Here is a 17,161-nt window from a genome sequence, read left to right as displayed (position 1 = left end):
CAAAAAAGGGGTGGAAAATGATGTGAAAATAATTAATGTGTGTTTCTTCAGGTGCTTCTTTGCTGTATGTCATCTATAGGCAAGAATAAACTTCACTGAAGAAGTCCCTTTTGGGTTATTGGTTGGAAATTGAGGTAAGGGAGCTTGAATCTTATTCTATGTTACCATTTTCAGAAGCTGGCTAAAGGGTATTCTAAGTTTCTCTCCTAATTCTGATATTACAAATAGTAATATCTATTGCATGGAGCTTTGTCTGGCAAAAGAGGTCAGATCATTTGTGTATCATTTTGTATCATTTGACTAAACAATGCCTTAAGTGTTTCAAAATACGTTATTCTGTCACAAAATCAGTTGCACTGTAAAGAAAAGAGTAGAAATACCATTCAGCTGCAATTAATATAGATGACAAACCTGGGGCTTACTACTAGTTGTTGAGTAGGTCACTTTTCTCCTGGTTGTCTACAGTTTATTTTATCTAACATGGAAAAAAAATCTAATAAATAGATAGAAAAAATATACTTGCTTCACAGTAAAAGGAATGCCTTTATTTTCTTGTTTAGGAGAACCACAAACACTGTGACATGCTGCTCTGTTGTACTGAAATTTAATTGAGAGCTCACCCCAGCATGCTGCTTGCATTGCAAGTGAATTAAAGGCGGTCAGAGCATTACCTTCAAGTGTTGCGTTTTCGCAAGACTCTGTGATCCAGATCACATGAGGGAGTGTTGTGGGCCCAAGAACTGTTATGTGTGTGTGTAGGAGAGCCAGGCTCAGAGCTGGGATGAGTGGGTAGGGAGCAGTGCACGGTGCAGGCTGTGTTGGAGCTGGCAGTAGGGGTCACTGGTTCACAGCACTGAGAGCTGTCAGAGCCTCGGGGCTGGAGGGTCAACGCTGGAAAAGGTAATTTAATAACTCACCTGAATGCTTTCAGCTAAGAGCCGTCCTGCACCAGGTTAGGGACAGGCACAGGCTGCTGTGTGTGCCGTGGGCAGGGATGGTGAGTGTCTGACTGGGGGCAGGTGGAGGCTGGCAGGACATCTGTCTGTCCGGGGCTGCATTCCTGCACATGGTGTCAAATGCATGTCCCAGTTCACGGGTTGTCACTCTGCTGGGGTGTGTACCTGGGGTCCCAGGTGTCAGAGGTTGAGCAAGCATCTCAGTAGGCTTGGAAATATCACTGCCGGTGTGCCTTGTTAATTTGTGAAACCAAGAAAGAAGACTTATTTACTGGGTTTTGTTGTTGCTGTGGGTTCTGTGTTTGGTTGGTTGGTTTGTTTGTTTGTTTTTAATCATATGGAAGCAAGCGTGATATGTGTTGTTGAGTGAACTCTTCAGGTACATACAAAGGACATGACACCACCACACTGACTTGGGTGGTTCATCCTGCGAAGTTGTTTGCCATAAAACACCCCTGTGGCCGGGTGCTTTTGCAATTTGGTGCACTCGCCTGGCCAAAGATACTGAGTCTAGTGACTCCAGCCCCCTGGAGCCAGTGCTGCTGCCTCTGGCCTGAGCTGGTGCTGGTGCAGATGCTGGCTGAGGCCACATGCATCACTTCAGCTCGCTGCAGCGGTTTCAGCAGAGGAGAGCAGACAGATTGAAATATTAGCTTCAAAGTCTTTATCCAAAAACTCCAACATCCTTGATATCTCTAATAGCGTACACAACCCATATCACTGACAATAATAGGAAAGTACCATTTTTGTGAGGCTCTTCTCAAGGTACAGCGATGTGCTATGCCTTCTGAAAACTACTTCAGTGTTTCTTTTTCTGTGTGCCAGATGTTTTTCATCCCTGACCAAAGCTTTTCCAGAATCCAAACACACCAGTTCCCTCTCCTACCCTACGAAAGGGGAAGTTTGTGGCCAGTTGCAATGATAGCTCATGGGGGAGGTGTTGCCCTGGTGAAATAGCTGCACCCCTCCAGGAGCCTTTCTCCAAAAGGAGAATTGCCCTATGAGCCAGAGTGCAGCAGGAGGAGCTACCACTGCAGTGAGTGCCCATTCCCAGAGAGGGGATGGGGATCTGGGGACTTAGCACCTTCCTGCCTATCAGTAGGGCTGGAAATATGTGTGAGAATTGTTCCTTTTTTTTAGATTAGCTCTCTGAAGCAGAATGAGAATTCCACTGAAAAATTACATTTCTTGGTGAGGGTTACTCTCTGCTTCCTATCCATTGCCCATGGAAGTGAGTGGGGTGAGAGAATGAGTATAAACGCATTTCAGAGGAGCTGAATGCATTTCAGAAGTATATAAACTTAGAGTAAATGATGATTTGCCTCACACCCCTGGATTTTTACCCCTTTCCTTTCATTGAAATCCAACTTGGGTTTCGTTCTTCCTGCAAATCCCATTTGCTTGGCTTTGAGGTCAGCTGAGGTCTCCCAGGCTACCTGCATAAACTCCTGTGGGAGCAAAGAAACTGGCTAAAGGAGGATGAGGAAAAGCACTTAGGAAATAAGTTTTCAAGCAATTTTTCTATTCTAGATGTGCCACACATGCTGCTGCATGAGTGTTTTTAAATGACTTTGTAGAGAGCTAAGCAAAAGTATCAGTTCCCAGGGATACCCTCTTGGGCAGCCCAGCAGAAGGGTGGCCCAAAACACCTTTTTCTGCTTTCTAAGGCCACCTTCTACCCTTCCTCTCCCAGGTGTGCTGGAGACCTTGTTGCAGATGAAGCTTCAGGTTTCCCTCTAGTGGGTTGACACTTTCTGTGCAGCCCTGTAGTATAACTGTAACTTGGGCCTTTTGGAGTTTCAGAGTAATCTTTAGGTACATGCAGATGTTTTCCATTCAGAGTAGTATCCTGCTCAGGATTTACATGGTGGGCTCTGGCTGCAGTTAGCTCCTTTTCCTCTGCCTGGTGTGATGCTGCACCAAGCTCTGATGGGTGCAGGGACATGCTGACTTCACTGTGAAAGCTAGATGTTGATGGTGTGGTCAGATTTTTAATTTTGTAAATAATTATACAAGTATAAAAAGTGATTCTGTGTGCTCAAGGAAGGCAGAAAAGCCCCTGAAGAGCCATTTTGCATAAAGAAGCCATCTCTGGTTTAGTAGGTTCCTAAACTGCAGGTTGCAGTAACCTGGGAAGGTATCTGGTGGTCTTCCAGCCTGCCACAGCAAGGATAGACTTCCAGCTTTGCAGTGTAGTGCCAGGGCCATGCAAACCCAATGTTCTGGGTGCTCAGATGCTGTAGATATACAGCACTGCAGCAAGGGCTGGGGCAGTGTGGGGGCTGCTGGATTTCTGCTTCCTACCAGCCTGACTACAGCTGTCAAAACCCTCATGTGGAGGTGACCTGTGCTGCGAGAGGGTGATTTCCATGAGTGACTCTTCCTCACAGTTCATTGGTGAGGAAGGGAGTTCATGCACTTGCATTTTTTCTCTGTACTGACAGGGGAGCCCAGGAGCCCACAGAAATTGCTGATACTGGGCAGCAAAGTTAAAACTGAGCCAAAAGAAAAAAGTCTGGCTACCAGGGACTGAAGACAGTTGTTTGCAAAATATCCAGAGAGAAACGTAGGAACATAACTCCTTCAGATACTTGAAAAGGAAGTTTGGCACACAGATTAATCACTGTATTGGAGAAAGAAAAAAAAAAAAATCTACTTTAAGTCTGAAAGTCCCATCTGGAGAACATTTACTAAACCTTCTGATTCATGTGGAGCATCTTAAGAGCTCAAGAAAATAAAGCAGCTTATAAATAAATAAAGAAATATATATATAAAGCTACCCATGCTCTCTGCTCAGAAATATTAGTCTTGGAAAAATCCTAATTTCTCTAATTTTATAAGCCTAATGCATCAGGAACTACATGTAGGCAGAAGTTTTTGTTTTCCCCTCCTGCATTCTGCAGCCGCTACCATTTCTCCATCACTGTGTCTCCCCTAGATGCCTACTTGCTTTCTGTTCCCCTTACTTCCTTTGTCACACTGCTACTTTTTGTCACCAGCACAGTGAAGCAACCAGAAAACTTTGAGCTGGAAACTGACAGTTATGTTCACAATACTTCTTCTCAAATCAGGGATTTAGAAATGATAGAAGATGACTCATGGAGACTTTTTCTTTTGCTGTTGTACTAAAATGACTCTTCAAATATTTTTCTCTTCCTTTATTTTTTTTATGACAGGTTTCTAGTTGATTGACCTTCCCTAACTTGCTGATATCTAGGGTTTATTGCTCTTACACCAGTAATTTATTGAGTCATCTGCTAGAAATCATTTAACGGTGTAGGCTTTGTTGATCAGAGACAGGTTACTCTGGCACGAGGTAGAGAAGCAAAAGGTTGGATATGGGAGGTGAAAGATGGTTTCCTTCTTTGTTGTCCAGGTTGGTGCTAAGTGGTCTTTGGAGCTTGGTAAAAAAATGGGTCGGTGAGGGATGTGGGTGCAGAGCTGGGGACCTGGTCCCTAGGGCTGGGGACTTTCTCCTGCTGGGCAGGTTGTTCCCGCGCAGATGGGCTGGAGGAGCAGTCCTCAAATAATCATTGTATGTTTGGGGAAGAGGTTTGCTAGTTGGGTTCTGTTAGCCACTCACTTTCTCCTGCTTTTCTTCTCTCCAGTCATGGGCTGTTTTGTTAAGCTGTGACAGGGGAGGAACTCCACTGAGCACCAAGACAGCCACATTTCCCAGTCTCAGCTTTCCCAGTGCCTGCTTGAGCCAAGGGTGATTAATGGTATCATGAAACAACACTGGCCCTACATTGACATCTATTGGGAGGAGTTAGACCAGCCTTGGCTGGCACTGGAAAGGTGGGTGAGGTTGCACCAGAATTAGCAGTAAATGCTGCTTTTAGAGAAAAGCACTGGATTTTCATGAAACCAAGGCTCCCTACCACCTGTGTCGGCATGGCTTATAAACATGTTTAACAAAACGGTAAATACAGGCCCCAGGACAAACTCTGGTACCTACTGCTCTTGCCTGTGAATTTGCCTTGCTAACAAGAGAAAGTGTATGTTTTTCACTTGCACACATGCCCCCCAAAATATTGCTGTTTGCCAAGCCTGCTGCTTATCCTTCCTCATGCCCCTGCCTCACAGTAGTGCCACAAGCCACAGCACCTGTGGAACACCTGGTGGCTGGGCAGTAAAAGGTACTGTGGAAAAGAATGGGCTTGCACAGCTCAGCACTTTGCAAGTTCACAGGTTAAAAAAATAAAAAAAAGGAAAAAAAAAAACAACAACAACAAACAAACAAGATGTAGAAAGGATGAATCCAAATGGCTGATGGAAACAGTTGTGTGTTTTCCAAGGCACACCTCTTTTCTCCCTGTTTGGTGGCCACATCTCTGCACACCCAAGAATTTGTCATGGATGAGTCACCTTTTCTATGGCTGCTATGTTGGTTAGTGTCATGGTTTAACCCCAGCCAGCAACTAAACATGACACAGCCACTCACTTACTCATTCCTGGTGGGATGGGGGGGAGAATCAGAAGAGTAAAAGTGAGAAAACTCATGGGTTGAGATAAAAGCCATGCAAGCAAAACAAAACAAGGAATTCATTCACTCCTTCCATGGGCAGGCAGGTTCAGCCATCTCAGGGAAAGCCGGACTCTGTCATGTGTAACTGTTACTTGGGAAGACAAACACCATCACTCCAAATGTTTCCTCTGCCCCCAGCTTCCTTATTCTTCCCCCAAAATATATACTAAGCATGATGTCATATGGCATGGGATATCCCTTTTGTCAGTTTGGGTCAGCTCTCCTGGCTGTGCCCCTTCCCAGCTTCTTGTGCACCTGGCACAGCATGAGAAGCTGGAAAGTCATTGACTACTCAGCAACAACTAAAACATCAGTGTGTTATCAACATTATTCTCATTCTAAATCAAAAATGCAGCACTATGCCAGCTACTAGGAAGAAAATTGACTCTATCCCATCCAAAGCCAGGACAGTTAGCTTGCTTGCTGTAGAGGTTTTCTGGGTTTATGTGTTGTTTCAGGTTTGGTATTTTGGTTGGTTGGGTTTGGTTTTGTTTGTTTGTTGGTTTGATTTTTTTTTTTTCCTGTTTTTGTTTTGTTTTTCTTTCCCTCTCTTTTCCTTGCATTTATGGAAATTATTGTGGCGTGTGTGCTTCCTTACTGAGAACTGTGCTAGGTACCCTCAAGCTGGGTTGGGGATATCACAGGGCTGCTGGAAAAAGCTTCTCTGCAGGTGGGGGACATTGGGTTTTGCTGGGGACAGAGCCCCTCAAGGAAGGAAAGGCTCTGCGAGGTAAAAAGGGAAGCAGAGCTGTGCAGCATGGTCCACTCTCTGGAAAGCGTGATTGCTAAATAGCAGTTTCTGAAGCTAGATATTCATGTGGATCTTGTACTCTGATCCCTTTTCCCTATTACAGGCATAAAGACAGTTTCCAGTTGCAGCAGGATCCTGGGGCAGGCTGGGCATAGGGGGCAATGCTGGGGGGGGTTCCCATGCCAGAGCCTGTGGTAGGAAGGGCAGGTATATGCTCACCTCCTGGAGCCAAGGGAAGGCGTTCCTTGCATTGCAGATGGGCCTGCAAGACTCCCAGAGCTTCCCTGCCCATTCCTCTGCAGAACAGAGGTTTGTGGGGTGCCCCCAGTGCCAATCCAGGTACAAACCAGGCAGGGGAGAGGACAGGCCAGTCTCTGCACTTGGGACGTGGTTTGCAAGCAGGCACTGTCAGCACCAAAAGCAACGGAGCAAAGAATGTCTGTTTTGTTGCGGTTGTGTGTGTGCTGTGTCAAGAGGCTGCGTGTCCCTACTGCTCCTCCTACATCCTTGTGTCATTGGGGTGTTTGCTAGCTCTACATGCTCTTGTGATTTTTTCCATATATATCGACTGGTGTGCTGAGTCTTTTTGCAGCTGAAAATTGAAGGAAGTTGGCCACACACTTTAACATCTGGCTTATGCAGTCCTATCTGGAAGCAGAGAGTAACTTTTCTTTCAATCACTCGCACTATAAAGACAAACATTTTAAAAAGTTAGAGGACTGTTTCGAGGGCAATTAGAGTAAAGATGTAAGAGGTTTGTCTGTTTATGAGGAAGAGGAAAGTGTTGAAATATACCAGTGGAAATAAATCAGCCTGGGGTTTATTGTCAAAAACCAAAGTCAATGTGAAAATAAAAAAAAAAACCCAACAGAAATGTGCTGGATTTCATAATTGGTTTCATAATTGAACCTGCCTCTACTGAGATCTCACTGCTGGGACTAAAATAGCTCTGAGGTTCCTCATGTGAGAGGTGAGAACAGAAAAATCTTAAAACAAACAAGCAAAACCACAAACACAAATTTATATACCTGGAGCTGTGATGCTGTATTTGAGCTCCCCTGTCTCTTCTTCCAGAGCTACAGACCACCATCCCTCCAGGAGGCGACATCCCCTGTTGCTGCTCTCTGCTCACTGAAAATCTCACCTGGTCTTCCCAAAGGGAGAAAATCTGCCATTTGAGTCCAGCCAGATGTTAAAAGAGGAAAAACTCTCCAGGTATGCTGTTAGAAGTCAGATGTATCTTTTATCATTGCACACTTTATTGCACCTTTGACGTTTCTCAAAGCCTGCTTCTTTAAAAAAAAAACCAAAACTCACCCTCTCTCTAAAATTGCTAAAACACTGTGACTATAGCCATATCACTTGAGATGAAAACACGTAACTGCGGTGGTAGAGAGCAGAGATCCCAGTGATGGTAAAGAGCCACAGCTGGCGGGTGCCTCCCCCAGGCACAGATCTGGTTCTGCCCACAGCCCCTGGGCACCAAGCAGGGTGGTACCGTGGGTGCCCAGGGGCTGCATGGCAGCAGGGCTGGGATCCAGACCCTCAGGCCATGTTAAAGGCCAGTCAAGTCTGATATGGTCAGTGGCCATGTGAAAAGTAGCAGCCTAGAAGTGATAAAATAAAGGGCTTAATTCTTTGTGATTACTCAGTTACCACTGGGAGAGTAGAAAGGTACTGAACATCAGCCACATTCTTCCATTCACCAGAATAACAGCAAGGAAATGAAGTGCGCAGCAGTAAAAGATCTAATTTATCATTAAATTATAGCTTAAACAAGAATCCCTTCCTTCCTGCCCCAAGATAATGCCTGACCTCCTTCTGCCTGCGCTGCCCTGACCTACCGTGCCCACGGTGGCTGCTGAGCAATTGTCTGTTATTACTTTTCTGCTGTGAGACCGGATTAAATTAGGCTGTCCCCTTCCTTCCGTCACCCAAGACTCTCAGAAGAAATTATTCAACAACCTTTGTGACAGGCAGAAGTGGAAATGCATTAACTTAAGCAGGTCATTAAATAGCTGCAAAAATGTGGAGGAGCTGTGCAGCCCACGCAGGGTGTGTGTGCTGGTGTCCTGCCCTCCTGAAATGGGTCATCTCTGTGGTGAAGAGGTGACGTAGTGTCTCTTTGCTGGGGTACTGAGAAAAGCTGTTCACTCTCTGGTCAGTGCGATCTGGTGGAAATGTGATGTTTCTGAAGCCTATTTTAATACAGCAACATAGGATGAGGGTTAAACAAGTGACTGTGGGCTGTGACACCCACCAAGGGCAAGAGACCTTTGGACTTGCTGTTGCAATTTTGAGGTTTCTGGCAGATTGCTGCCAGGGTTTCTGATGTCCAGGGTTGCAGGCGTCTTTTAGCACCTTGGAAGACACAGAGTGCATGGTGTCAGATGCTATCCCCAGCGTTGTCCTCACGGATGTTTCTGAGCCTTCATTTAGAAACTGAGAGACATGGGAATGCTTCTTTCTCAAGCTAACAATAATGAACCACCCTGCTTTTCACTTCCGCAAAAGTGCCCTCTTTCTGGCTTTGATGAAAGCATTTTTGAAGTATGTCATGGTTTTTTGGTGACAGCTTTCACACTTTCCCCCCACATCTGACATTGGGCTGAACTCTCGTTTTTCAGTCAGCTGCCCTGGTTCAGTACTTGGCAGCAGGGTTCAGTTTAAGTGTGCCAGCAACAGCAAATGGAAAGTCCCAGGCAAGAAAACTGGTGTGGGACATTCATGCTGTTGCTTGCAGAGGTCTGGTAAAGTTAGCAGGAGTTTTGGATGTGCTCCTGTACTGTGTGTGTGTGTCTCCTGCCTGTGCCGCCACCTCCAGTGTGCTGCAGCAGCTCCATTTGTGCTTTCAAGTGGTCTGGTGTGTTTTGTGTGGGGGGGTTTTGTTTTGTTTGTTTGTGTACGGGCCCATTTGTTTGTTTTAATGAGTCCATTCAGTGCTTGTGAAAGTTGTCAAACTGGCTGTGTCCAGCTCTGTCATCAGTTCATAGGATTAGAATTAGTTTAAGGTAGGAGATTGCAGTGCAAGATATTTGTGCGCAGCTGTGCAGCTGCTGGGAGGGCAGGATGCGGTCATGCATGGTGTGAGGTGTAGGGTCCAGCCCTTCTCACTCCTCTACCCTCATCGCTTGGAAAATGTGAGGCTGGTGTTGTCAAGATGTGGCTTCAGGGGAATATGGGAAGTCCAGAAGACGCAGTGTGTCTTATGCTAAAAAGGTTAAGTTGCACATATTTGAAAGCTTGGCGGATGTGGTGAGATTGCCAGGTTTTTGCAGCCATATCAAGGCAAGCCAGGCAAGACCTGCTCCAGCTGGACAGTCATGGTGTGTCTGTGTGTGGGGTGAGGGCTGTCTGTCTTCTAGGTGGTGGTGGAAGTATCAATACCTTGTTGGTGAGTGCTTGGCTCCCCATTGTCACCTAGAGGTTGCTGAGCCCACCAGAAATGTCAGGAAATAGGAGATTGCTGCTGCCTCCTCGCTGTTCCCTTAGCTCTTCTCTGTACAGCATGGAAGAGCTTGACTGAATTAGTTAGAAATTTAGAGGATACTTCTGCTAAATCAGTCCAAAAGCTCTGGGTGGAAAAAGCAAAAAAAGGAGTAAACAGAAGAACACAACCCAGTTTTCTAGTTGGGGAGCCTGAGGAGGCTTCTCCATCATGTCTTTGGTCTCTGTTTCACTTATTTTGGCCCCAGCACCTCCATATCCCCAACTGCCCCGTACTTGGATAGACCCTGCTTGAATGGTGAACAGAGGTTTGGTCCTATGTCAAAGGAATAGTTTATCACACTTCTTTTCTAAGAGTGAAACATTCTCTCCTGCCTCTTTGCCTTCATTAAGCAGCTGCTCCTGGACAGTCATTACGAGTGGCTGTGGTCCTGCCCGGAGCTTCTGTGGCGGTGACACCCACCCCTGCGCTCCCTGCCCAGCACCATCCCTAACTGGTACAGCCTGACCACCCGTCCCGGGACTCCCTCCCTCTCCAACCCCCCCAGTAAGCATCTGAGGACTCACTGCTGTACAGAGGCTTTCAGGTGAGGTTTTTGTGGTGAGGAAGTTTGTCCATCTTTGACCAAGTATTCATGGTACACTTTTCACGGCGAATGGCTTGTAGAGGAAGGGGTGTTACTCAGGGCGAGATGGTTCAGCACAATCTGCTTAGAAATGCTTTGTTTGTAGATAGCTCTGTATCTCCTCCACCCATGTAATTAGTGGTTTTGGGAGGAAGAGTATTTTTTCCTGCTGCATCTAAAATAGCAGTTTGGTTTGTGCAGAGGTCTCACCTCTGAAGAGTTTGCACCCATGTTGGTGACACTGTAAGCATATTAAAAAAACATGCTGGCAATCAGGTAATCTCTCAAATCACTGTGCTGTTAGCACACTGATCCCAAGCTGGGGAGGAAATAGAGGAGTTTAGCCTTATTTGGGAGCGGTCCATCAAATGAAAGTCACAAAGCTGCGTGCATTACTATGATGAGGCAGGGCTGGGGAAGGCAAAGTGTGAGCTGGGCTGAGCAGTGTGGAATCACTGCTGGGGCTGTGCTGCACCCTGGGCTGAGCCAGGGAGGAGACACCCTTCTCTGTATGCACGGTGCTGCTTGTTGCTGCTTTCATCTTTACAAAGAAAATATAGGAGTAGAAGAGAGGAGAAACCAACCTCCTTAACAGGTCTTTTTTGCAAACAGAGCCTCTCCTTCTCCCCATCATGCAGTGAATGAAGGCCAGATCACGTTCCTGCCTGAACATCTGGCAAGTACAGTGAGAAGCCTACATCCCCTCATGAAGCTATCAGGGCTTTGCTTTTGTCCTGTGCAGGTGATGTGGGCTTTGCTGGGCAGGTGGATGGAGGGCTCTGCTCAACACTTGCCTGCATCAAGGTCTGTCTTTAAGGGGTTTCCTCCTTTTGTCATGTGCTTTGTGTAGGAGGAGATGCAGAGGCTGAGCTGGACACGGGGTTGGAAGGCTGCTGAGGTGCGAGAAGGGTTTGGCCCAGCATATGCAGGTAGATGAAAGCCCAGCCTGGGGTCGAGAAATAAGAGTGGAGGTACGTGCCTGATAACGTTCCATCCCAGGGCGCATGGCTGCTGTCTGACCATTGTTACAAAGAGGCTAGTTAGCAGTTCTACCTACTTAGCTGTTTGTGGGTGGTGCATCGCAGGGGGGCATGCACCACTCTGCCTTTGAAAATCCCAGACTTTGCTGCAGCTCATCTGCCCATGTTTTAGACAGCCGGAGAGATGAGCTGTCCCTTTTGGGGTCAGACAGCACCACCTAATCCCCCACATTTTCCATTTAACTCACTAAGATACTGCACTCTGTGCCAGTAACATGACTTTATTTATATTGCATGCTTGGGAAAAACTCTCTGCCACTTTCTTTAGACACTCCTTTACGTTATGAAGTTGAATAGACCCCTCATACAGAGTCCTTATTCCCACCACCACACCCCATCACTTTGGGTAGTAGCTTTAATGCCGTTTTACTCAGAGGCTTTTGATGTAAAGTTTCTCCACAGTACAAGCAATCACAGTCTCTTCTGACCTTGTGTTGCAACTGCCGACCACTTTGTAGCTGCTATGTAGTAGGAACGGTGCTGTAAACTTGTCTAAAGCAGGCTGAATCTGCCTCTGATACTATGATTGTGCTTTATTACCAATTAAAAAAAAAAAAGTTTGTGACTTATAAAAACATCCTCCTTTCTTTTTCTGCAGTGGTTTCACTTTGAATTCTTATTCTTTTCTGATATTTGGAATAACCTCTGTTTCTTTGTCACAGAGACAGCTGCATAAAAACTGATCCAAGATGGGGAGGAGGGACAAAAACTCGCTTTTCCACTAGCTGTAGTTGTTTTGGGCTTTCTGGGAAGATGAAAGACACTTTTTGCAGGGGAAAGCATAATTTTACTCAAATTTGCATAAGGAAGAGAATTATCAGTGGCAACCTACATCATTACATCAGGGTCCGGACCGCTGTGGTTGTCTGAATTAGAGCTGATTTTCATGTGTCTGAACCATTCCCATCAGCAGAAAGTCCCTCCGTCCCACTCACACAACAAGAAAGTGTAAAAGGAAAGCCTGCTGTTGAGTCCTAGTTGAACTGGAACATAGCAAGTCTAAAACGTGTGCTGCATGTGTTTTGCACTAATGTGTTACGCATGGGAGCTGAATTTCAGCTTCTTCAGATTTGGACTTAGCTAGCTTGGGAGATGCTTCCTTAAATTCCTTGTTGACGAAGTAATAACAAATAGCATCCAGGCAGCAGTTTGTGTTTGCAAGGACCGAGGCAAGGTGAACAAAATTGTTAATGCTCTGTATTGCAGAGCAGTCGGAGCTGGTGGAGTCCATTATGAAGCGAAGGAGATGTCCAAGGTAAAGAGGCAAAAAGCATATGATGAACACGGCCATGTTTGCAGACACGATGTAGACAGCCTTCCTCATTAACTTTTCCTTGTGGCAGTTTTCATTTTTCTTTCTCGTGAGTTCTGCAATGACTTGTATGGAGCAATAACTCACAATGATCAGTGGTATGAAAAACCCAACAATAATACCACACAGTGTGATCACTGAGGGCTTAACGGAAGATTTTTCAAAGCAAAGTTCATCTTGTTCTCGGTCCTCTAACTTTTTAATGAGGGATATCACACAGATGATGACTACCCAAAGAAATCCAGAGGTAAAAGCTGCCTTCAGTGGTGATCGCAGCACCTTGGCTTTCAAAGGGTACTTGATTGCAAGATACCTATCAGCTGCTACGACAGTGATGATCCCAATGCTCATTAAGCGGTTTGTGAAATAGCCACCCTCCAGAGCCAGGCACCATCTACCTACCTTCAGCTGATGGAAATGGGATAAAGTTTTAAAAGGCAAAGTAAAGAGCAGCAAGCAGTCAGCCACGGCCAAGTTGACCATGTATACTCTGGTTTCTGTCCATTTGCCGAGTTTGCAGCAGAACACCCACAGCGCCAAAGTGTTCAGCAAAATGCCCAAAAGCAAAACCGGGATGTAAATACACAGCTGGACAAGTGGAAAGCTTTCATAGGCTGTGATGCTGCAGCTGCTGAAGTTCATTTTGAGGACATTAAGAGGCACAGTTCCTGCAAGAGCACATTAAACCTTTTAGAAACTAGACTCTTGACCGGATCAGTGATTAATTCAGATAGTTCAGGGCTTTATCAACAGTGAAAACCAGAGCAAGGAGATGACTGCAGAGCAGGGCTGTCTGTAGGGTACCTGGTGAGAAAGGAGGGAGCGGGACATGAGCCTGATCATTTATGGAGGAGAAAAAAGTGCAGGTTCTCACTGGGTCCCATACGGGGAAGACTGCTCACGGAGGAAAGCAGGGGAAAATGCTTGTGTCTCTGTTTTGGGCTAGAATCAGGTTAGGCAGCAGCAGGTATGCTGCAGCTCAGGGTTATGGAAGCTGTTACAACCTGTCTGGAAACAGAACGGGGATGCTTAAACACAGCTCTCATCCGTCTGCTTCAAGTGGTGCTTAGGAGAAGCCAGCCAGCATCCTCACAGCTCTAAATGCTCTGGGAGATGTGCTGCAGGAGGACAGCTGTCCTCTCCTTCAGTGCTGAGCTGTCTCTGCATTGCTTCTCCTTAGTGATAAGAGCAGTTATTAATATATCTCATTATTTTTGGCTGCCATTGAATCCTATGGTCAGTGGTAGCGTCTAGTGGTCTGCAGCAAGAATCAGAGTACTGGGGGCTACATGCTGCATTTAGTGAAAATCGGGCTTTGTCTCAAGTATTAGAGCAATCTGCCACATTCCAAGACAAAAAAAGCCCGTCAATGTCATGGCAAGAAATGTGATCAGCAGCCATGTGAAACAGAGAGATGAGCTCTGTCTGGTCTAGTGGGTGGTTTTATCACCCTAGATCTAATGGAAATATTGCTGTTTGCCCTCCTGCGTCAAAGGAGTTAATACAGAACTTTATTCTAGGCACAACTGTTGATATCAGGAAAGACTCAAGAGGTTTGAGATGTCTTTGTATTCTCCCTGCAAGGGAAACATGGCTCCAAGGGTGCACGTTCCTGGGGCTCAAAAACATCTTGAGTGAGCAAATCATTGGGCAGTTCCACAGCATCTCTGTGCAGCTGCAGCTCTCAATTAGATTTGAAACTCTTGCTGCTGAGGAATTGTGCCGAGGGACCTCTTTGGAGGTGAGGGAGCGTGCTACAACCGATACCTGCAGCAGCTCTGTGCTTTGGACACACAGAATAAGTTACGAGCCCAGAAGAAATAAAGGTAGATGATAAAGACAACAGGGAGATCTAGCAAAGGCTGAGACAGCGTTTAAGCTTCCAAAACATGCCTAATGTGGCCAGTATTGAAATGAGCCTTTGAAAATTCACAGGCTCTAGCGCTCTCTCAGTTAATCTACGACCAATTTGGTGCCCCACCATGGATGGGGAAAGGAAATGCTTTGCAGAGCTCAAATAACCAGGTCAGCAAATAGCCAGGAGGAATTACCTGCTCACTTACTGTCCTTGGAGAGTGTGAATGTTCCTCCAGACCAGCTGCAGTGCGGCATACAGGCGTGATGAACCCTTCTGGCGCTGCCTCGGCACGTGAACAGCGAGGTGTCCTGCAATGACCATTTGCTGGTGGCTCTGGCACCAGCAATGCTGGTGGAGGAAGCACCCCCACCCCTCCTCAACGCATTTCCCCAGGGTTGAGCTTCCTCTGTCACCACTGGCATGGCTCGTACCACCCCCTGTTGACTGAGGAGCCTGCAGTAGCCCTGCACTGAGCTGAAAGCTTGTCTGCCATGCAGCCCTGCAGTGGTTCCTCTGGTGATGGAATGGCTTTGGGTTTTTCCAGTGTCTGATGTTTCATTGGGCAATGCCCTTCCTTGTCAAACAGTCTGCGCACACTGCTTGGAGGGGAAAAAGTTGCCCTGGAGGGTGCTGAGGTCTTCTCTCTGGTTTCTAGACTGTTGTTCCTGCTGGGGCTGGAGTGGGAACTGCCATCTGCTGTCACACTGCTGAGCTCCAGGACAGAGCAGCCCCAGCAGGCCCCCAGTCCCATTCACAGCGCTGTTGGAGAGGTGAGGGCTGAGGTTTGCAGGTAGTTTTGTGATTATTATAACTGGGTTTCACTCTGAATCATGGTAATTCTCTCTATTTTCCATAGTTCTCATCAGCCAGCAATTCTGAGAAAATCTGGCACCTTGACCTTGTGACCTGGTGACCTGGCAACTGCTCTGCAGTTGCAGGTGCCTGCTGGCCAGGGGCTCCTCCTTGGCTTTCCACTGCCACCTGTTTACAAGAAGAGCTCAGACAAGTTGGTCAACAAGCTCAAAGGTCCTTGAATCATGAACTTGGGCAAACACATTTCCCTTCCTGCTTTCCAGGTTGACTGAGAGCAGCTTCAGAAGTACTTTGGCATTGTCTGTCTGTGTGTTACAAACCAGCCTTTGAGATTAATTCTGTTGCAGTGTATACTCAGTACAGAGCTTAGCTTGAATACTTCTGAGTTTCCAGGGACTGCTTCTGCCTTTCTTGTGGCTGCTTCTTGGTGTGTGCTGATAAGTAGCTACCCACTTATTCATACACCCAACTCATTGATCCCCAGCCACCATCGTTTTTGTGTCATGTTCCTTGTCAGTATTTTAGTTTTCAAAGTCATCCATCTCCTGGGTTTCACCACGCTTCACTTTCCATCATCCTCAGGAGTTGTCCATGAACTCCTGTTGTCTGTGTCAAGGCTATCACTAGCAGTATTAACCATGAGCAGTCAAAATCAAGCTTGGAGGGAGCTCAACTCCTAGCAACTCTCTGTGTGATGCTTCCCGTCCACAGCGCAGTGCTGTGGTGGCTGGATGATGGCAGCTGTGTTTCCCATCAGCCTGGTGAGGCTTCAAGGGAGGGATAAACCCTGTCAACAGATGCAAAACAGCTGGCTGTGATCAGCAGATTCACCAGGATATGTCAGAACAACTCAACACTAGCTACCAGTAGGCGAAGCTACGATGAAGTGTTATCTGTGGAGAACTTACGTGTCTCCTGGTGTGGCTCTGAGGTCCCTGTCTGATTCTGGATGCTGCTGGGTCAGGATCCTCATGCTTCCCTTCTCTCTGCCTCTGCTCCCCATCAGCCACTCTCTTGGCTCTTGCAGCTTCTTATGGCCCCCTCCTTCCACACAGTCGCAGGTTTTATTACTGATGATGCGCACTTGTATTTTCATCTTCCTCCACAGTTCTCAGCCTGTCTCAGCCCCTTGAGTGCTGTCCCCATGTGGTGCAGTGCAGGTGACACTCAGGCTGTTTTCTCACTTCCTTGTTGGCAGCTCTGCGGTGGGGTTGTCTGGAGGCCTATCCAAAGTGCATTATCACCTGCAACATGCTCCAAAGGACTTTGTACTGACCCCAGTGTCCACCATACCTTGGCTGTAAAGGGTGCTTCCTTAGCAAAAGAAGCCAGTGAGACAAAATACTCCTGTAAGGTGAAGCATCACTTAAATTCTGTCTTTCTATTTGTTCCCTCCCTTAATGCTGTTCAGACGTATTGTGAAACTGCACGTTTTTCAGCTCTGAGCATAGTAGAGCGGTTACTGGCCGGACATTTCTTCCCCTGTCCTAGAGAAGGGACTTGTTTGGTGGTCCCTGATCCTATTTTGGCTGACTTATTTAAAAGCCTTGTTGCTGGTGTGAGTTTTTGTGTGCCAATTCCTTCAAAATTCTGTACTTCTCTGGTTCATTAATTATCCTTACTGAAAGCTGTGACAAAGTAATCAGGTAGTTTTCAATACATCCCTGGATAATTTTGTTGTTTTTATCAGTAGCAGTACTGGGTATCAGTTGTGATTTGTGTATATATGTAGTGCTTCGTATCTAAGGGAAGAATTTGCTAAAAGTCATTTCATCTTTACACTTCTTGATCTCTAAGACTTATTTCTGTTCTGCACAATCATTTTTCCTT

At 46.4% G+C, this 17,161-nt stretch overlaps 1 protein-coding gene across 3 annotated transcripts; it reads right to left on the bottom strand.

Moving 5' to 3' along the window:
• Positions 1–11,429: 11,429 nt before the first annotated feature.
• On the bottom strand, positions 11,430–16,958 carry LOC102097874 (G-protein coupled receptor 35). Of its 3 annotated transcripts, none has more exons than XM_065074315.1 (3): positions 16,240–16,958; positions 14,724–14,826; positions 11,430–13,328 (listed from the first exon to the last, which is right to left on the bottom strand). In XM_065074315.1, the coding sequence occupies exons 2-3, from the start codon at positions 14,770–14,772 to the stop codon at positions 12,376–12,378; spliced, it is 1,002 nt and encodes a 333-aa protein (XP_064930387.1). In that variant the 5' UTR covers positions 14,773–14,826; positions 16,240–16,958; the 3' UTR covers positions 11,430–12,375. The 3 variants fall into 3 exon arrangements, with proteins under 3 accessions (XP_064930387.1, XP_005505101.1, XP_064930388.1); XM_005505044.4 differs by having other exon boundaries at positions 14,712–14,826; positions 16,240–16,956; XM_065074316.1 differs by lacking the exon at positions 16,240–16,958 and having other exon boundaries at positions 14,712–14,860.
• Between the last annotated feature and the right edge of the window lie 203 nt (positions 16,959–17,161).

The sequence above is a fragment of the Columba livia genome, chromosome 9, assembly GCF_036013475.1.
Source record: "Columba livia isolate bColLiv1 breed racing homer chromosome 9, bColLiv1.pat.W.v2, whole genome shotgun sequence".
NCBI classification, from domain to species: domain Eukaryota; kingdom Metazoa; phylum Chordata; class Aves; order Columbiformes; family Columbidae; genus Columba; species Columba livia.
This window is presented reverse-complemented; position numbering and strand designations above follow the sequence as displayed.

What these genes read in the sequence shown, in the direction of transcription:
- LOC102097874 (XM_065074315.1), bottom strand. Translation starts at nt 14,772, where the DNA reads ATGCCGCACTGCAGCTGGTCTGGAGGAACATTCACACTCTCCAAGGAC. An exon ending in ATTCACACTCTCCAAGGACA is followed by an intron (nt 13,329 to 14,723) that starts GTAAGTGAGCAG and finishes GTGCTCTTGCAG; the next exon opens with GAACTGTGCCTCTTAATGTC.